This window comes from Delphinus delphis, chromosome 7, assembly GCF_949987515.2.
Source record: "Delphinus delphis chromosome 7, mDelDel1.2, whole genome shotgun sequence".
NCBI classification, from domain to species: Eukaryota; Metazoa; Chordata; class Mammalia; order Artiodactyla; family Delphinidae; genus Delphinus; species Delphinus delphis.
Window position 1 is genome coordinate 69,480,838 of NC_082689.1, and position 21,798 is coordinate 69,502,635.

At 37.7% G+C, this 21,798-nt stretch overlaps 1 protein-coding gene and 1 pseudogene across 1 annotated transcript; one reads left to right on the forward strand and one right to left on the reverse strand.

The window, feature by feature from the left end:
- Positions 1-2,634: 2,634 nt before the first annotated feature.
- On the forward strand, positions 2,635-7,650 carry GCG (glucagon). Its single transcript, XM_060015695.1, has 4 exons — positions 2,635-2,726; positions 4,196-4,357; positions 6,005-6,142; positions 7,503-7,650. Exons 1-4 carry the CDS (start codon positions 2,635-2,637, stop codon positions 7,648-7,650), a joined length of 540 nt encoding a protein of 179 aa, XP_059871678.1.
- A 2,921-nt stretch (positions 7,651-10,571) lies between these two features.
- LOC132428154 (securin-like) lies at positions 10,572-11,173 on the reverse strand (annotated as a pseudogene).
- Positions 11,174-21,798: the final 10,625 nt, after the last annotated feature.

Below are 21,798 nucleotides of genomic sequence, written 5' to 3' on the forward strand. Positions count from 1 at the left end.
GTGTATACTATTGTGAACAGAAGGAGCCTTTTAAATTCAGCAGAAATGTGTCCATTAGAGAGGTTATAACAGCAATGGCTCCTTACCAATGAAAACGTATGGTTTTCCAAAAGCGCAGAATCAACATCATCATTCAAATATTCAAATAAGGCTGATAAGGCTATCAAAAACTCAAAGTCCATGAAATCAGCTCTTTGTAAATAAGACATAGCATATTTTGTGCAGAGAACAAATATCATCGATTACTGGGAATTCTGTGGATGGAGCTGAGTGAACGCATAGATTAATAATTACTTACTATGTATTGAGGACCAATAGTAATAAATAAAATATCTAAAATGTTTACATGTCAAAATGAAATTATAGTAAATACCATTAGAAAAAAAAATCAGATGTCCTAAAGTACCTACTTAAGCTCTTAAGGATAAAGAACACTTTTATGAAGATCCTCAATGGGTAAATGATTACGTGGTATGGTTTCTTTTCCACACATACTAATTAACACCTGTGAGAGGAAATGATCTAGCCAGTTTTAAAAGCATTTGGCCTAAAGCACCAATATATTTAGGGATATACTGTATGTCACCTTGTCTAGGTCAAAGATTAATCTTTCTAAAAGACTTTCTATTCAGGAAATACTATTGGTACCATATCTCCTTTTAAATTTGAGTGGAAATGTAAGGTTCTTGTAAAACTGCAGATTCTTTCTGTAGGCTGACTAAAGCAGGGGTGGGAAGTAATTGGAAAGTCTTCTCTTATTGAATAAGATTTTGATACCAAAATAACGCAAATATTTGCTTTCTCAAGTCGTGGTATTCAAACAACCTTATTCTTACATTTTTCACAGTTCTGTTGACTTTTACACAATGAATAAATACAATTTTAAAAATCAGTTACTTCTTTCAGTAGAGCTCATTCTGCTGCCTGGAGAGGACTTCGAACATTCTCTTCTGTATGGTTGTTTCTTCTACCAGCTCTCTCAGGGGCAGAAAACCACCTGCTCCGTATCTGCCTCCAGAGGACGTCATAGAAGATACTGTAAAACCGTTAGGGACATTGTGTGGAAGGAATTACAGTTCTCAATTGACTTTCCAACAATGACTCTTTAGTAATCCTAAAGAGAGATGCTTGCTTTAATTTTTAAGTTTCTGAAAGCATAAATTTATCATTAAAAATTATAATCAGAAGACCCTGCCTATATATTTGGCAAGGTTTCCAAAGTTTGCCAACCAGATAAACTGAAGCACAGCAAAATGCCATATTAGTAATTGAATGTTGATGAATGAAGAAGGATGAATATGTAATGCCTATTGTGTGGCTTTGTCTAACTGACCTCTTAATCTAAAAAGAGTTAATATTTCAAAGGAAAGAAAATATCACGCAGGTATTACAGTCTCCATGTTTTAGTGCCAAAGACCGATAGTAAGTGTGGCTAAGATGTTAAAGAAAAGACTGATAGTTTAAAATGATAATATTTATAAAATACTTATTTCAAACCAAATGCCATTTGCTAAAAATACTCATTCAAATATTTTATGGATAAGCATGATCAAACTTGGATTGAAATCCCCACTTCTCAAAGTAAACACGATCGGTTGAAAGTAGCAGAGGGAAGTTCATGACAAACACTGGACTTGAGGTTTTCATTCAGAAAATAGGGGTGCTTGTCCTGTGGGAACATTCTGGCCACATTCATGTTGGTCCCACCCCGCCCATCCACACTGCATCATGATGTCCTTGGCATCCCATGGCTTCATGAGGCATCTGCTTGTGATGCGAGGTATTCTACAACCTGGTCTAGGGTGTCACTAGCAGTGAATGACACGTCCTGGACTCAGTCCAATTATAAAACAACCAGGGGACTTCCAAGACTTCAGAAGCAAGCATTAATTTTCTTTTGACAGTGATCTCTTAGTTTCTTAGTTGTGATTGTTCAAGTTGCCAGAAGCATTAGTTCTTGTTGCAAATTGCTTGTCTTTAAAATGATTTTTTTTCCTTTAATTTAGAACAGGTCAAAGCACCCTAAAATACCTCAAATCTGTTGGCCGCTTTATAATTACAAAGTCTAGACCAAGTTACACTATTTAAAATATAAATGAATAATACATCTGAACCGACAGCTGGTATGCCAAGTTGTAGCCTGAGGCTGCTTTAAGATGGTTGAAATGCAGTATAATGTAAATGCTTGGAAGTGAAGGACTATTAATTGAAAGCCAGACTGATAGTGAAGAGGGTGGCATTACGGATAAGGCGCCATTCAGGCTAACCATATGTAGCATATCATCTACAGTGGGTATTTTCAATGTTTATCGTGGACATTTTTAATTTCAATTCTGGAAATGAGCCTTCTAATCATTAACAGAAGTGTCCTACACTAATGAAAAAGCTTCAGAGTGCTACACATCTTTTGTATTCTTTTTAGCCACCCAAAAAAAATAAAAAAGAACTGCAGGAAAAATATAATCTAATATTTGAAATTACTCAAAATATAATCAGAATAAAATTGATGACTAGCTTTTCGTTCTATTTATAATATTTACTTAGTCAAAATTGAACTAATTTAGTCTGACCGGTTTAAATATGGTTGAGGGTCTCTATCTTTCCCTTGACTCTGTGTTCCAACAGGCAGCAAAAATGAAAAGCATTTACTTTGTGGCTGGATTGCTTGTAATGCTGGTCCAAGGCAGCTGGCAACGTTCCCTTCAAGACACAGAGGAGAAATCCAGGTATTAAATCGTTAGACTTGAACTAATATAGCACTATGGTTAGAATACAGCCTGAGATAACTGTGATTAGTAAATAGGTCTCCGTAATTTGGAGTAAATACTCTGCACAATTTTCAAATGTGTAAAGTATCATTGTGATAAAGGCTTTTCTAGAGTACAGATCAGAGTATGTCGTTACATAACCGAAGAGGTGGGCAATGTTGAAAAATATGTTACATGGGAAATTATAGCTCTTTGAAATCTTCAGCTAATACTCCCCGTTCATTCATTACTCACACTGCAGAGTAGGTCATTTTAATTATTCACACCAACTTTTCCTCTTTTACTCTTTTCTAAAAAATAACACTGTTTCTTACTAATTGTAAAAGTCATACGTGCTCATTATAAAAATATGCATGTACTGTATATAAATATATCCCGATCAGTTACAGCTTTGTATTATGTTCTGTCTCTTAGCATTGTATTGTTAGCTTATTTTTATTATATCATTACAAATATCTATTAAGTGTATGGTATTTAATGGCTACATACTATTCCACCTCATAAATATACAATATTTATTTAGCTACTCCTGCTCTATTGAATACGTAAGGGTTCTTCAAATTTTCCCACAAAGAATGCTGCAAATAACATTTCTCCCTACATTTCTTACTGTTTTTCTGAGGATTTATTTCTAGTATTTATTTCTAGTAAAATAATCATGTCAAAGGATCTGAATGAGTTTAAATGTTTTATCTTGCCAACTTGCTTTCCAGAAAAGTCATACACATGCACACTCCCATCAGCATTATAGAAATACTCCTCTCATAATATCCTCCTCGGTATTTAATCCTTGCTAATTTGATAGGTAAAAATAGTATCTCATTTCTATTTTTGAGTTTTAATCATATTGAATATTTCCCCACATAGCCGTGCCAACCAACTGTTGATTACTGGCATGTGGATTATCCACTACACAGTTTCAAATTAGCAAGTGGGCTTTTTCTTGCCTTTCTTCGAATTTTTAATTGTCTTTCCTTCACCATTAGCTACCACATAGCCAGGTAATGGAGCTACTTTTTTATATTAATATATGCGAAACAGAATTCGGAACATAAATCTGCTGCCCCCCGAAAAACGGTTTGGTATTCTTCACTCTTTTAAAATATTCAAGGCGTTGCTCTCTTCTGGCATTATTAACATAATTACGAGTAGATGAAATTGTTAAAAAAAGATTTATTTAATCCTATTTCAGAAAAAAGAAGCCAGTTGTAAAATCAATTGCTAGAATTCCAAATCGGAGTGTATTCAACTCTGGTAAGACCATGGGATTCCCATGGCAAATTAAGGTTTTTCTGAACTGCCAACTGAAATACTCAAGGAACCTGCCTTCCAACTTCATCTGGTTCTGTATTTTGGAGAGAAGCTACTTCTCAAGTGAAGCTACTCTTGAGGAGAGATTTAATCGCACCAGTCACTCTTCTTCACAGATCATTCCCAGCTCCCCAGACCGACCCGCTCAATGACCCAGATCAGATGAGTGAAGACAAGCGCCACTCACAGGGCACGTTCACCAGTGACTACAGCAAGTATCTGGACTCCAGGCGCGCCCAGGATTTTGTGCAGTGGTTGATGAACACCAAGAGGAATAAGTAAGAGTCTGAACCTGATCAGAAATTTGCACACAAATGTATTACTTAAATATGTCTAAAATTCCTCCTGACTTTCTTAAGTTATTGTGCCTATCAAATAGTGCCCATAAGCTCTTTCAATTTTGATGATTTTCAAGGTTGGTGATGCTATCCTTCATAATGTGCCTCTGAATGTCCCACCCCTCATCCCTCCAAAACTCTTACCCGCCCTCCAATGGGACATAGAATTTAAATTTTCCCAACTGTGGTCTTAGCAATGTTCACTTCATGCCCATTTTCCTTTAAAATTGAAAGCTGACTTTTGTGGACCTGCAAGATTAGAAATCTAATCCTGACCAAAAGATAAGAGCAAATTCAACATTCCCTTGTAGGATTCAAACTCATGACTATGATCACAAAGTATCCTCTAGCCAAGTTAGTCATGGTAAGGAATGGAAACAGATGCAGTCTTTTTCTTGTAGAATACAATCCAAGATAAACATTTAAAATTACAGTCTAGCTGCACAGCATAAAGAGAGAAGAAGGTATATAAGAACACAAGCCTATCGCAAGGCATACATTTTAATGCTGGATTTCCTTTGACAGTTTCGGGGTTTTTTTTGTTTATTTTTTGCTGCATCCAGGGTACTGGACGAAATCAGCTGCAAGAGTTTCACAGGGATGGTGGAATTTCACAATTACTTTGGAGGGTGACCCACAAGGGGAAGGGAGTTATACACACAAAGTAGCTGAAGGAATCTAAAAATCAGGAAAAGGGAATAAATTTGTCCAGATAGAATGCAGAAGGGGGACAGAGTGAGACGAGCCAGCAAGAAGAATAAAAAAGAGCTGTTGACCAAAAATCCTTAAACTGGAGAGTACAGGAAAGATGGTAGTCATGGTCAGAGAAGACACTGCGAGAAGTCCTCGTTAAGGATTACAAATGAAGCCACTGGTGAAATGGGAGAAATCACATATTTGAAAAAATGCAAACAACTATGTTCATTTCTAGAAAGAGAATGCCATGACTTGGTAAACTAATGTAAAACAATCCTAGCTCCCAGGCAGTTTCTGTTGTATTTAAGATGAAACCTTCCAGGGCTAATATATGATGGAGCAACTGACCGTCTATCTGGTCAACCACCTCCACAGAGCACAGTACACATTTGAGGGTGATACGGGGTCATCTTCTTAGCTTTCCTTACTGCTAGCCCATCACACATTTCCTTTAATCCAATATCATGTGGTCTTTTGATGACATTTTGAGATGCACCTTTGCTTTCCCTTGATTCAGTTAACTAACTCTGACCCCATATGTACTAATGACAAGCTGCTGCTTTGTTTGCAGGTAGCATAGCACAGTGGGTAGCCCCCATACATTGAGATGGAAGAAAATGCTGCTTTAATAGTCAATGGCACAGATAAGCAGGGCAGGTGAAAATGGGTCACTAGGTGGAGTGAGGGAGCTTAGCTCCCCATAATTTTTATTAGCCCTCCATCAACCTTCACTTCAGATAATTAATGTAGCTTCCAGACAAGTCCTCTACCCACCCTCATCTCTCAAAACCACACAGAATCCCGAACCCAAAGCTGCCACTGCTTGCTTATAGGTGAGAATCATATTTCTAAAGAGACAGATCTTCAATTTAACTTTCACATTTCTTTCAGGAATAACATTGCCAAACGTCACGATGAATTTGAGAGACATGCTGAAGGGACCTTTACCAGTGATGTAAGTTCTTATCTGGAAGGCCAAGCCGCCAAGGAATTCATTGCTTGGCTGGTGAAAGGCCGAGGAAGGCGAGAGTAAGTCTGTACATTCTTATTCAACTTTTCTTTTTTTTTTTTTGCTTGATGTGAAAAACTCAGAATACGGTTATCTATATATGGATCTGCCTTACAGAAGCCATTAGTATAGTCTGACAGAGGAAAGAAATAACTCTTGTTGGTGGGAGACAATTTACAAAAGTCTCATCTGTTTTATCTCTGTTAGCAAGTATTAATAGAGTCAAACAGGTGACTTTTTATCCCCCATTATAGTTGTATTATAATTAGGGTATTAATTTGCCAATCCAGGACACTTTTGAGAATAAACAGAGTGCTTTTGATAACTACACCAGGAAAATAAGCTTAAACTAGGACTGTCCAGGAAAACTAGGGATAAAGGAAAAGAAGAAATAATGCAGAAAACTTAGTTTCACTTTAAATATTTACATAATTTATGTGTTAGTAAGTAATGTGTTAGTAAGTATTGAGGTAAAAATGTGATAAAGACTGAAAGGAATTAAACTTAAGACGAATTAAACTTAAGATGAAATGACATTCAAAATACAGATATGTGGCAACACCCATATATTTAACAACGTGCCCAGTTTTTAGGGACTGTCATAAAGATAACCATTAAATTATCACAGCTGAAAATACGTCCAAGAACTTTAGGTACTTTCTTGGATCTTACCACAACCAATCAGACCCTTGAACCATCCTGTTTTCTTGTGACCATTTTGATTGACATTTGAATTATGAGAAGCAGGAAATTCATGTTCCACTCTATTTTTATTTTTAGTGAAACTTTAAAGAGCTCTCGAGGCAAAAGGGAACTAGTATTGTTGCTGATTTTTAAAACATTAACAATCAAATTTACAAAATCAATGGGAAAATAGTCACACAATCAAATTTACAAAATCAGTGGGAAAATAGTCACTTACACTTGACGCTATTTTATAGTGTTTTAAAGGCATATCAAAAATTCTGCTAAATAAATCAATCGAAGAGAAAATCTGATATAGACTAAGGTTTAATCCCTTAATACTGCACTTGGCAAGGCTGTTTTGATAATCACTAGTTTTATAGGCTAGAATATATTTTTATGAATTATAAACAAATTAATAGTCTCAATAATAACTTCTGTGTTGGCAATACACTAAAATCTTTGAAGCAGCTGGAATATGGAAAAGGCCTTAGTTTCAGGTCCCAGCTCTGCGCTATTCTACCTAATCCCTTTCTGATATGCAAGTTTCTATGAGGCTTTTCGTGATAGGCCCTCTGTAAATAGAAACATATGGTTTTCTCAGCGATGCTTACACATGTTACCAGTGATAGGCAACCAATAAGCATTTATTTGAAACGTTTAACCAAGTACTGATTTTACCTCTCTTTTTCTCAGTTTCCCAGAAGAAGTCACCATTGTTGAAGAACTCCGCCGCAGACACGCCGATGGCTCTTTCTCTGATGAGATGAACACAGTTCTCGATAATCTTGCCACTCGAGACTTTATAAACTGGTTGCTTCAGACAAAAATTACTGACAGGTGATTTATTTTAGTTTATTCTGAAAACCATCAACACTTTCATAAATATTATCATACTGCTACAGGTTGTTCCTATGTGGGGAGAGAGTCTTTACTCTCTTGATATATAATCAAAATTATAATCATTCAAGAGTACATTATTATGTTTGTTTTCTGTCATTACAATTTTATCCATTCACTCATTTATTCCAAACACATTTCCTGAGTGTCAATAAGGGACAAGGCATTCGGAACACATTGCAAATTGCTGTGTATGTTGAAATTTTAGCACAAAGTAAAATGCCAGTATATATGGTATTAAATACTTAATGTAATAAGCATAGCAGTAAAAATTTAAATGCCAAAAGTAACCACTTATCTTGGTAGGTTGTAATTGCCTTTTTTATAATTATTCATACATTTTATATATCTTGATAGGGACACTTTAGGGTAAGCCATCTTCAAATGTAAATATTTGAAAACTCCAGAAGACAAAGGGATATATAAGATGAAAAGACATAAATAACTTTGATCAAAATAAATCATTGAAATATTTCCTGGATAAGTTAACTATATCATCTGTGTATTATACTATGTTAAGTCATTTTCTCTTTTTTTTAAATCTCCAGGAAGTAAGTGTGTCATTACTCAAGTTCATCTTCACAATATCACCTGCCAGCCATGTGGGATGTTTGAAATTTTAAGTTCTGTAAATTTAAGAGGTGTATTCTAAAGCCATATTGCTTTGCATGCCAATAAATAAATTTCCTTTTAATATTGTGTAACCAAAAGATCATGAGTAAATGAACCATTGTCAAAATAGTGCTAAAATGTCAGCTTTAAAATTAAAAAACTGCAGAATTCTCTTATTTTTTTCTTATTTTGGATGAAGTACCCTAACCTGCTTACACTGAGCAATGAAATTGTTGTTCTATGATATAGTTTGTATATGTAAATTACTCCAATCACAACATATCTGCGTTATAATAATAGGATAAGGGAAGGACTGGTAGCCACAGTTGTGAAACTGAAAGTGAACTTTCTTCTTAAAACTTTTGTCATAAAAATGCTCAGCTTTCAATATATAAAAGATAGACTGAATAAAAATTTCAAGCTTCTTCACCATGGTCTGTTTTCTCTCTTCTTTGTGCTCCTACTCCTTCCAAATACGCCTGCTTCCTAAGCTGGTAGCCCATAAGCCAATTCGATGCCCAGCCGTGGTTTCACGTTTTAAGTTGTCACACAGTGCTTTAACGTTTTTGGCCAACATTGAAAAATCAAGGTATTTTACATTAAAATGTTGATTTCTTGAAAAATTAGGTCCTCAGGAAATATTAGACCCACAAAACAAATCTTTCTGAAGCTGAGAGCCAGCTGCCTTCTTCTGAATGGTCACATGCTTTTCAGCTCACTATTGTGCCCCCTACACACACACACACACACACACACACACACACACACACACACACACCTGTGCATGTTATACATTCACAACCAGATAATGTACACAGGTAGCCACTTTCCCCAGTCCACTTTATTTATACATCTTACTTGTCTGGCACCTGCAGACATTTAAATTTGTCTATCATACCCTGTACTCTTATCTCCCTGTCCTGCAGTGTCCAGTATCTTGGGCCAGTCTGATGCTCATTGCCGTGCCAGAGACATTTCTTTGTTGTATACAGACAGCATTGCCAACTCTCTTTCTCTCTTTTATTATTGAGATATGATAAAGACATAACATTGTGTTTGTCTATGGTGAACATGTCAATTTGTATATTGCCATATGATTACCACCAGAGCTTTAGCTAACTCCTCTGTCAGGTCACACAATTATTTCTTTTCTGTAGTGAGAACATTTAAGATCTAGTCTCCTAGCAATTTTGAAGTATGTAATACTGTATTATTGACTATAATCACTATACTGCCCATTAGATCTCCAGAACTCACTCATCTTCTAGTTGCAAAGGTGTAACCTTTAATAACAACTTCCCCACCCGCTAGGTCCTGATAACCATTGTTTCTTCAAGAGTGTGTTGTTTAGTTTCCACATGCTCATAAACATTCCAGCTTTCCTCTTGTTGTTGATTTCTAGTTTCATATCATTGTTATCAGAAAAGATAGTTGGTATGATTTCAATCTTCTTAAATCTACTAAGACTTATTCTGTTACCTGTCATATGACCTATCCTTGAGAAGGTTCTATGTGCACTTGAGAAGAATGTGTATTTTGCTGCTGTTGGATGGAATGTTCTATAAATATCTGTTAGATCCTTTTAGTCTAATATATAGTTCAAGTCTAACATTTCCTTCTAGATTTTCTGTCTAGATGATCTATCCATTGCTGAAAGTAGGATATTGAAGTCCCCTGCTATCATGATATTGTTGTCTATTTCTCCCTTCAGATATGTTAGTATTTGCTTAATATAGTCAGCTGCTCCATTGTTAAGTATCTATATTTTTATGATTGTTATATCTTTTTGATAAATTGACCCCTTAATTATTATATAATGACCTTCTTTTTCTCTTATTACTGTATTGGCTTAAAGTCTATTATAAGTATAGCCACCCCCACTTTATTTTGGTTTCCAATTGCAAGGATTATCTTTTTCCATCCTTTCATTTTGAGCCTATGTATATCCTTAAAGCTGAAGTGAGCCTCCTATAGGCAGCATATGGTTAGGTCTTGTTTTTTTATCCCTTTATACACTCTGTGACTTTTGGTTGGTGAATTTATTCCATTTACATTTAGAGTAATTATTGATATGTTAGGCCTTATTAATGTCATTTATTAGTTGCTTTTTAGGTGTTTTGTAGTTCCGTTGTTTCTTTTTTCCTCTGTATCTGCTTACCATTTTAAATTAGTGATTTTCCATTTTCTTCTTGTTAAACAAAAAAATTGCTTATTAATACAAAAGCACACACAAAGTATAAAGCGATAAGAAATTTAAATATCTAAGTCAGAGCAAACAGGTGGCAATTCAACATCCAGAGTTGACAAATTGCTTGAAAGAAACTGCAACAGATTAAATTCCCCCTGATGAAGAGGGAATCTTCAAAGGTGAAGAGGGGCCAAGGTATAACAACTTTTCAAGTTTCCTCTCCTCACTAAGAATCATGAGAGACACTCCATCCAAGGGGAGGTGTCCAATTTGGTGCTTTTAAGGCAGGTCAAAACCCTCAAAATCTAGAGGATTGAAGGGAAAATGTGTCTCTATTTCTGGATAGGTATCATTTGAGGCAGGAACAGAGCTTTTTCTTTAACAGTGCTTTTGGTCATCTTTTTGGCAGAGAAGTTTGTCTCTGAGGCATCTATTAGTCTTTACTGACTTTTTTTGTAGCTCTGTTGACAGTTCCTAAAGACTTTCTGGTGGCTTTAGGTAAGGCTGTTGGAAAATCAAACATTTTGCAAACATGTGATGTTGAAACCCAAGATCTCCCATCTAAGACTTTGACTGAAGTCCTAGACCCCAGCTTCAGTCTCTCCTTAGAAGCCACACGGCTGCCTGGTTCTCCATTTTCCTTAATAGCAAAGATCAGAGTAGTCATTCTGGATTAAGCAAGACTCAGTCTCTTTTTCTGTTCTGACTGCTTTTCTTGATTTCCCACTCTGATTCCCTTTTCTTTATCTTTTGTAAATCTACTCTAGGTTTTAGTTTTCTGGTTGCCAGGAAGCTTACATAAAACGTCTTATGGAAAAAGTTCATTTTAATATGATAGCCACTTAACTTCAATCACATATGAAAACTCTACACTTCTACTCCCCGACTTTTATATTTTTTATATCACAAGCTATGTCTTTTTATATTATGTGTTTGTTAACAAATTATGGTAGCTACTCTGCTATAGATGCTTTCTATTGCATTTTCCATTTCATTCATTAGATTCTTCAGCTCCAGAATTTCTGTTTGGTTCTTTTTTATGATTTCTATCTCTGTTAAATTTCTCATTTTGTTCATGTATTGTTTTCCTGATTTTGTTAAATTGTCTTACTGTGTTTTCTTGTAGCTCATTGAGCTATTTTGAATTCTTTATCGAGTAAATTGCAAAATTCCATGTCTTTGAGTTTGGTAATTGGAGATTATTGTTTTATTTTGATGATGACAAATTTCCTTGATTCTTCATGTTTTTGGAGTTCTGCATTGATGATTTCACATTTGAAGCAGCAGAATCACCCACAAATCTTTACTAGTTCCCGTCAGGTTAGATACATTGATCCTTTGTCCTATTATATCTGGGGTTTCTCTGACCTTCTATGGATACACCAACTCCACACTTCTTGCCCCCCTTTGTGGCAGAATTCTTAAGCTTTTATGCCTTCTCTGGTTCTTACTACTCACCAGGTGAACTGCTGGAAACCTATCTCTTTTTTCCAAAAAGTAGTGCCACAGCTCAAGTTTGTGATTTCTTCCTTGCCCACAGACTTCGGTCTGATTTTCTGAGCACACTCCATTTGCCACACTTGGGAGCCCACACAAGGAGCCAGCAGAAGAGTGGGGTGAGGTGTGCATTTACTAATTGGGGCATTGAGGATGCCTGCAGTTCTGATGTGGGGGATTCTCTCAGGTGGGCTTCCTGTGGAGTCCTGAAAGCAGTCAGCAGGACTCTCTAATGCCCTTTGATATTCTTATCTGCCTCTCTCCTCATCTCCTCTCATCATCCAGTCATGGATGTCCTCGCTTCAGTACTGTGGGTATAGCTGGAGAGAAATGGGTTTCTCCAGTAGCTTCCCATACAGCTGGGGTAACCTGGCACTCGTTCACCACTCACCTTTTCTCCCCCAAGAGAGGTTGCCACCAGTTAGTTCAGCCCTGCGCTGTGTCACCTTGGGGGAGGGACAGAGCTGGGTGGTTCCTCTCACCCTCTCCAAAGCATCCAAATTTGGTTTTGTTTTTTGTTTTTGTTTTTGCTCTGATGGAGTGTTGGAATAGCCCCTTAGGAAGGCTAGACCTCTACGAAGTCTCTCTTATCTTGGATGGCTGCCCAAGTCAGCACTCTCCAGGTTTTCCTCAACTGCCGCCAAGGGGTGTTGGGGCAGGTTCACCAGCTCCTGCTGGTTCGCAGACTGCACAAAGGTCTGTCTTCCTTTTGCCAGACGCACAGTTGGGAGAGACTCCTTCCAGGTCCCTTGACATATGGTGCTTGATCCCACAACTCTATAGACATGCTTTTGTTCATAAATGGATGCTGGTTTTTGGTTGTTAAAAAGGGGACAGAAAGGAGGAACGTATTATGCCAAAATGATGCCGACATCAATTTGAGTTGGATCCTCTTTCTCTATCTCTAAAGTGCCTGTAAGCCAGAATTTCCCAATTACCCACCAATAAGTTTCCAAAGTTTATAAATTACTTATATACTTTGACCAAAAGGAGTAATATCTGTAATAATCCTCTCACCCATTTACATAATGACAAGCTTTTCCTGATCTGGATAGAAAATTTAAGATTAGCATTATCTAAGTAGGTTTAGTGCCAGCTGTGGGAGCCTGAGCAGGTAATTTAAGCTGCCTGGGCCTAAATTCCTTGTGAGAAAAAATTAGATTAAAAGTGCCTAATCACCACCATATCTTTCAGAAGTCTTTGTTTATAACTCTGTATTTGTCTTACAATGAGTTCTCAGTAATAATAGGATCCTGAAGTATACATCTTAAGATCATTATTATGGAGCTACTCAGGGCAGAAGTTACCTTTGTATGTATCAAGATTATGTCACTCAGCTTCTCCAGAACCAAAACTAACATGTTTTCCTCCAAAGCATCTGAAAGGGGAAGGCTCAGAGGTTGCACAAGTTCTTTCCGAGTAGGGTTGTTGTTCGTATATTTGCTTGATGTTTTAGGTAGGGGATGGCTTTATGGATTGTTAAGGCATTCAACTGATAAGTTCAATGTACTGTATTTTTCACAGTTCTGAGCTAACAAACTCAAGGCTATTCTATGGGACTTCCCTGCTGACGCAGTGGTTAAGAATCTGCCTGCCAGTGCAGGGGACACGGATTGGATCCCTGATCCAGGAAGATCCCACATGCCGCGGAGCAACTAAACCCGTGCACCACAACTACTGAGCCTGTGCTCTAGAGCCCACGAGCCACAACTACTGAGCCCACATGCTGCAACTACTGAAGCTCGCAGGCCTAGAGCCCGTGCTCCACAACAAGAGAAGCCACCGCAATGAGAAGCCCACTCACCGCAACGAAGAGTAGCCCCCGCTTACCACAACTAGAGAAAGCCTGCATGCTGCAACAAATACACAATGCAGCCAAAAATAAATAAGTAAATAAATTTATTTAAAAAAAAAAAAAAAGGTTGTTCTACGATGTCCACCATGGTTTCTTTTATGCAAATTGTTGCCTTTATTCTGATACCAATGTATCACAGGTGACATAACAGGCTCCATTTGGAACTGACGTTTGGTTTAGAGACTAAACAGATATGTGTTCTTGTGACACCAAGTCAAAAGCTTGAGAGCACCTCCATGCCCACTCCAGTTAAGCAGCAGCCTTCAGAACCAGGGATACAAAGGAGAGGAGGTAGGCAGCTAAGGAAACTGACACCTAGCTGGAGTGAATGGAAAAGGGAAGCATAAAACAGCAAATGTGAGTCAAGTCCAAAATAATGCCAAAGGTCAAAATCAGAGATTAATCTTCCCTTAGGTTTAAAAAGCAAACTAAGGGACGACAGTGGGAAATAAAGCTAAGGATGGGGACTGCAAGCCTAGAAATGAAGTTGAATATATTAGTTACATATTATGTTTACCTGTGTGTAATACAAACCAGTCACAGAGACTGAACTAAATAGGAGGATATATATTTTTTACAAAACAAGAAGTCCAGAAGCAGGAAGTCCAAAAGTAAGCATATCAGCAATAACACCTGCTCTTTATTCTTCTGCTTTGCCATCATTAGCAAATGGCTTTCCTCTCACAGGCACCTCAAATTTGAAAAAGGACTGAGCCATCTCCCAGTTTCCTGTCCATTTTTTAGGGAAGATACAGAGGAAAAAAGGATGGGTAGGAGGATAAAGAGGAAGAAGAAGAGGAGGAAAATGAGAATAAGTCTAAAAGGAGAACTGACAATCAGGAAGGGAATGCACAAATTATTATTTTTTTCTTTTTTGGCGGTACGCGGGCCTCTCACTGCTGTGGCCTCTCCCGTCGCGGAGCACAGGCTCCGGACGCGCAGGCTCAGTGGCCACGGCTCACGGGCCCAGCCGCTCTGCGGCATGTGGGATCTTCCCAGAGACTGGGGCACGAACCCGCGTCCCCTGCATTGGCAGGCGGACTCTCAGCCACTGCGCCACCAGGGAAGCCCGGAATGCACAGATTTTGAAAAAGCAAAACATTCCCAGGAATCTCCAGAAGAATTTTGATTTGTTTTTTTTTTTTTTGGCCAGAAATGTGTCGCATGACCTCATCCTGGCTACAAGGAAGGCTAGGGAATTTTGTCTTTCAGATGAATATGTTGCAGCCCATACAAAACGGGATTATATTAGTAAGGAAAGGTAAGAGAATGAATATATGTATGAAATTAGAATCAAGTGGTGCTTTGCCACAGTCGGGGTTGAGATGTCCAAGCCACATTTTACTGAGTGCCACCTTTGTAGTTTGAAGTTTCATTGGCCTAAGTCCAAGCAGGTTTGCCAAACCCTGGACTCCCTCTGAATTCAATGTGATAAAAGTAAAACATCCAACAAAGATTACTGTAGAACATTTAGATAAGACTCATACAAGCATTTTATATCTTTAATTATAGAACTAAGATTAAATAATGAGGATAAGACTATATAAAGCAGTCATGTTGAATGAACCAGGCAGATATAAATATAAAAGAAAGCAGGGGTTGAACTATTGGCACCAAAAGTTAAAACTCCAGCAAAAAAATATTAAGGAAAAGAAGGACACTTTACAATGCTGAGTGTTCTGAATCTTAATGAAGATCTATAACAGCTGTTAATATTTATGCACCCAATAGCACATCAACCACTTTCATAAAGCAGAAACTACATGAGATTCAAGAAGCAATAGTCAGAAATACACTGGTAAAAAGAAATCTAAACTCTCCTCTCTTAACTCAAGATAGAGTCAGGGAAGAAAAATATTAGGATACAGATACCTAAACAGCATAATCAATAAGGTAGATCTTATAGATCTAAATTGAACTATGAATTCTGATGAAAGAGGATACATGTTCTTCAAAATGGAATGGAAAAGTCACAAAAATTGACCACATTGTTGGCCACAAAGAAAACCTTAATTATACAAATAATTGTACAAATTTTGAAGATTGGAATCATTCAGACCATAGTGGAATCAAGTTAAAAATCAAAAACAAAAGATAGCTTAAAAATTCACAACTGCTTGAAACTAGGCAATCACTTCTAAATAACCCATCAGTCAAAGACATCATAAAGGAAATCAAAAAATACTTTTGAACTGTACTATAATGAAAATAAGATAAATACAATGAAGATACAACTAAAGCTGTATTTAAGAATAAAACATAGCTTTAAATGTATTTGTTAGGAAAGAAGAAAGTTTGGAAATCAATAGCCTAAGCTTTTACCTCTAAAAGCTGGGGGGAAAAGGACAGCAAATTTCAGAAAGTAAAAGAAAGGAAATTTTAAAAAACTAGAAGAAAATAATGAAATAGTTAAAAATTGGTACTAAAAATTAACAAAGGCAAAAGTTAGTGCTTTGGGTAGATTAATAAAATTAATAAATCCCTAGCAAGACTAGGCAAGGACAAAAAGAGGAAAAATGACCAATACCTATAATAAAAGGGGACATCTCTAAAGATCTTACAGACAATATCATGATAATAAGTATATAGTACATAAAATTCTATGCCTGGTAAATTTGACAATTAGTTAAAGTGGACAAATTCTTTTTTAAAATGTTACTTAAATAGACACAAATAATAGGAAAATCTTAATAGTCCTCTGTCTATTATGGAAATTGGATTTGTTATTTTAAAAATTTTTCCAGAAAAGAGCTCCAGGCCCAGATGGCTTAACAGGTGAATTCTTCTAAACATCTAAGGAAAAAAAACCACCAATATTACATAAATTCTTCAAAATAAGGAGCAAATATAAAACATTTCCCACCTCATTTTATGAGACCAGGATAACCTTGATACAAAAATCTGACAAAGATTTTACAGAAAAGGAACACAATCTGACTGAACATAGGTAAAAAAATCCTATATAAGACATTGATGAATCAAATCTAGCAATATATAAAAGAAATATTACAGAACAAACAAAGAATAAGAAGAAACAACAATATATAAAATAAAATGAATTTGAAAACAACCACTGAAGCGAATGAAATTAAAACAAATATGAGACTATTGAAAATGTCTATGATTTATTAGAATAAAATGTATTTGAAAACCTAGAAGAGAGAGATGAAATTTGAAAGAAAATGTAATTATAAAAGTTGACATTAGTAGAGATTAAAAAAGCTTAAATAAACCAATTTCCATAGAAGAAATGGACAAAAATATCAAAGAATCATCTCATAAAAAGTCACCAGGTCTAGGGGCTTCCCTGGTGGTGCAATGGTTAAGAACCCACCTGCCAGTTCAGGGGACACGGGTTCAATCCCTGGTCTGGGAAGATCCCACGTGACACGGAGCAACTAAGCTCACACACCACAACTACTGAGCCTGCACTCTAGAGCCCATGAGCTACAACTACTGAAGCCACGTGCTGCAACTACTGAAGCTGCAACTACTAGAGCCCATGCTTCTCAACAAGAGAAGCCACCGCAGTGAGAAGCCTGCACGCTGCAATGAAAAGTAGCCCCCAATTGCTGCAACTAGAGAAGGCCCACACGCAGCAACAGACCCAACACAGCCAAAAATAATAAATAAATAAAATAAATAAATTTATTTTTTTAAAAAGTCACCGGGTCCAGGTGGTTTTGCATGGATCTTCTATCAAACTTTCAAAGAAGTTGGTAATTACGATACTTCCTAACTTATTTCAGAGGCTAAGGGGAGAAAAGGAGAAGACCAATGTTCTAATTCTTTTTATAAAGTGAGTGTAACATTGATACTTAAGTTTGATAAAGATAGAAGAAAAAAACCCAGAAAATTGTGAGCTAATTTCATTTATGAAGTTGATTTTAAAATCCTAAAAATCGGGCTTCCCTGGTGATTGAGAGTCCGCCTGCCGATGCAGGGGACACGGGTTCGTGTCCTGGTCTGGGAAGATCCCACATGTCACGGAGCGGCTGGGCCCGTGAGCCAGGGCCGCTGATCCTGCGCGTCCGGAGTCTGTGCTCTGCAACGGGGAGAGGCCACGGCAGTGAGAGGCCTGCATACCACACACACACACACACACACAAATCCTAAAAATCCCAGCAAATAGAATTCAATAGCATATTAAAAATATTAATACACTATGATTAAATGTAATTTATTCCAAAATTATCAAGGGGGTTCCATATTAGAAAATCTGTCAATATAATGTACCATATTAAGAGATCTAAAAAGAAAAAAAATTATCATTATCTCCACACATGCTGCATATAAAATGGAATTAATGTATTACACATTTATATCAAATTTGTAAAAGGCAACAGCCAAAATGGTGGCAAAGATATGGCACTGGAAGTCTCATATATTCTGGATGATAGTATAAAATGAGATGAGTACACAGGAAAGCTGTTTGGCAATTTGTTATAAAGTTAAACACATATGTACCCTATATATATTACCAAAAGAAACATTATTATAAACAACTTAAATACCCATACATCTATCCATAGGATACTGGTTGAAGGAATCAAGTTACTTCGACAAAATGGACAAACTGCATAGCCATTAAAAAAATGTGTATTTGTATGTATATGATTTGAACAAAGATGTTCTAGTAACTTTCCTAATAGCCGAAATATTGGAAACCCAAATGTCCATCAACAGAAGAATGGAGAGAAAAACTGGTATATTCATACAATGAAATATTACACAGCAATAAAAAAGACAAATTATTATGATGATACACACAACAAGACAATTATCTCACAAATAATATGTTACACAAAAGTAGCCAAAGACAAAATAGAACATACTACTTGATTCTATTATAAGAAGCTTAAGAGCAGCACAGACTAAGCAATGGTGGTAGAATAGATTAATGGCTGCCTCTGGGGAGGGAGGTGTGGAGTTCTGAGTAGAATGGACACCAGAGAGCTTCCTAGAAAATGAAAATGACGGAAATGTTCTATTTCTTGATTAAGATGTGGGTTACATGGAAATGCACATTTATCAGACCTTGGCAAAATGTGCGCTTAAGATATATGCAGTTCACTGTGTATAAATTGTGCCTTAATAAATAAATTTAAATATGCAAAATCTATATGAATAAAACTATATTAAGATATTAGTTCTAACTCAAAAGCTTGGCAATACACTCTGTTGACAAGGATGTGGGTACACAGAACCTTTCAAACGCTGCAGATGAGCATACAAAATGTCATTACCCCTTCTGGAGGAGTATTTGACAATATACCAGAACTACTTAGACGTTTGCCCTTTTCCTCAACAGCCCCAGTTCTAGAAATTTACCCTAAAGATACACACTAAAAAATAAAAATCTAGGGCTTCCCTGGTGGCACAGTGGTTAACAATCTGCCTGCCAATGCAAGGGACACAGGTTCATGCCCTGGCTGGGGAAGATCCCACATGCCATGGAGCAACTAAGCCCATGTGCCACAACTACTGAGCCTGCGCTCTAGAGCCCACAAGCCACAACTACTGAGCCCACTTGCCACAACTACTGAAACCTGCGCGGCTAGAGCTCGTGCTCCGCAATAAGAGAATCCACAACAATGAGAAGACCGCGCACTGCAACAAAGAGTAGCCCCCGCTCATGGCAGCTAGAGAAAGCCCGTGCACAGCAACAAAGACCCAACACAGCCAAAAATAAATAAATAAATTTATTTTAAAAATAAATAAATAAAATTAAAAAAATAAAAATCTACTTACGTACAAAGTTACTGTTTGTGGATATTGATTATTCATTGTAAAAAATTAGAAATAACTTGAATACCCATATGATACTAGTTGAATTAATCAAGATACATCCATGAAATAGGGAACTGTATACCCATTAAAAAAGAAGAAGAAGGAGTTTCAGTTCATAAAGATAAGTTTGTTTCCAGTAGTATTAGCGTAATTGTTGGGGAAGAAAAAAATTTTCCTTTGCTCTTCTAGTTTCTTCTGGCTGGTCTAAAATTAAGTTAACATTAGATTAACAGGAGAAAATCAAATTTCATTTCATACATGCAGGAACCCCACATACATGAGAGATTCTTGGTAATAACTGTTTTACTGGGGAAAATCTCCAATCTAAATTCTTCTAGGTAGTTAAGGGAGGGACAGTAGTTTTTCTTGAGCCTATAGGGTCTCCACTGCCTTTAGCTCAAAATAATCCACATGCCAAAGTAGCACATCTTGGGGAGGCCTGTCACAGCCTGGCCTGGACACTGGCAAAAGGGTAATTTTATGATTCAAGGAAAGCCTCTCGGGGATGCCTCCATCTGGAGATAGGCAGCTCACACATGTCGATTGTGGTCACTTATGTATCTCTGCACACGCACGCACGCACACACACACACACACACACATAAACAAACACCAAAAGCACATTATAATAGCATTGCAGACTCTTTATCCAAGTTACACACCTGTTCCAAGGCCCCACATGAGCCGCACCCCAGAGTACCAGACATAGCCCCGGAAACAACTATTCCTCCAGAGATGCCATACCCACTAGCAGAATGGGACCACATCACATCAAGACATCAGGTAGTGACTGACTGGGAAAATAGGCACAGCATCTTCTTCACTCTGGCTCTAGACAAAATGGTGGCAGATAATTGCCCCCTTTGCTCCCAAACAAAACTCTGGGAGGCTCCCAGGTGGGGGTGTGTTCCTTGGGGCAATAGACCCTACTGCTATGGCAAATGATTTTTTTTTTTTTTTTTTTTTGCGGTACGCGGGCCTCTCACTGTTGTGGCCTCTCCCGTTACCGAGCACAGGCTCCGGACGCACAGGCTCAGTGGCCATGGCTCACGGGCCCAGCCACTCCGTGGTATGTGGGATCTTCCCGGACCGGGGCACGAACCCGTGTCCCCTGCATCGGCAGGCGGACTCTCAACCACTGCGCCACCAGGGAAGCCCGGCAAATGATTTTTATTTGACGGCCACCGCCCTCTCCTGGAGCTAGTAGGTATGAAACCACCATTGTGGATACAGTAAGTCCCCTACATACGAACGAGTTCTGTTCCGAGAGTGTGTTCGTAACTCCAATTTGTTCGTAGTCTAACAAAACTAGCCTAGGTACCCAACTAACACAATCGGCTATATAGTACTGTTCTGTAATAGGTTTATAATGCTTTTCACCCAAATAATACATAAAAAATAAACAAACAAAAAATAAAGAAAACATATTAAATCGTACAGTACAGTACAGCAGCTGGCATAGAGGGGCTGGCATCGAGTGAACAGGCAAGAAGAGTTACTGACTGGAGGAGGGAGAGGAGGTGGGAGATGGTAGAGCTGAAGGATCGTCAGCAATAGGAGACGGAGGGCAAGCTGCAATTTCACTCAGGCCTGAACGTTGATGGCACAGGTTCTGGTTCCTTGCTGGATTCAATCCTATCTGCCTTCCTGAAAATATGATCCAGTGATGTCTGGGTTGTAGCTCTTTTTTTCTCATCATAGATGACACGGTAGCACTGGATTGCATTCTGAACGACTACTGCAACCTTCATGTACTGTTCTACATTTGGGTCCTGTGCCTCAAGAACTAACAGTGCCTCATCAAATAAACAAAATCCCTTCGCCATTTCCTGCATCATGAATCTCTTCAGTTCTTCAATTACTTCTTCTTCCTCTTTTCTCTCTTCGTCCTTTCTCTGGGCCTCCAATTCCATCAGGTCTTCATTAGTAAGCTCCTCGTCTTGCACAGTAAGGATTTCAGTGAAGTCGTCCTCTTGCAGATCTAGCTCCAGCTTCTTGCTGAGGGTCACTAAGTTGCTGAAGACCTCTTTGGACTCGTCATCCACCTTCCTATATCCAAGAAAATCATGAACAAGCTGCGGGCAAAGGTTCTTCCAAACCCCATTCACCCCATGGTGACTGCCGTAACCTCACTCCAAGCAAAGTCAAGG

Bases quoted from the DNA above. Each gene is read 5' to 3' on its own strand.
- GCG (XM_060015695.1), top strand. From the start codon at position 2,635: ATGAAAAGCATTTACTTTGTGGCTGGATTGCTTGTAATGCTGGTCCAA. The intron at 2,727-4,195 runs GTATTAAATCGT...TCTTCTTCACAG, and splicing joins GACACAGAGGAGAAATCCAG to ATCATTCCCAGCTCCCCAGA. The intron at 6,143-7,502 runs GTAAGTCTGTAC...TCTTTTTCTCAG, and splicing joins AAAGGCCGAGGAAGGCGAGA to TTTCCCAGAAGAAGTCACCA.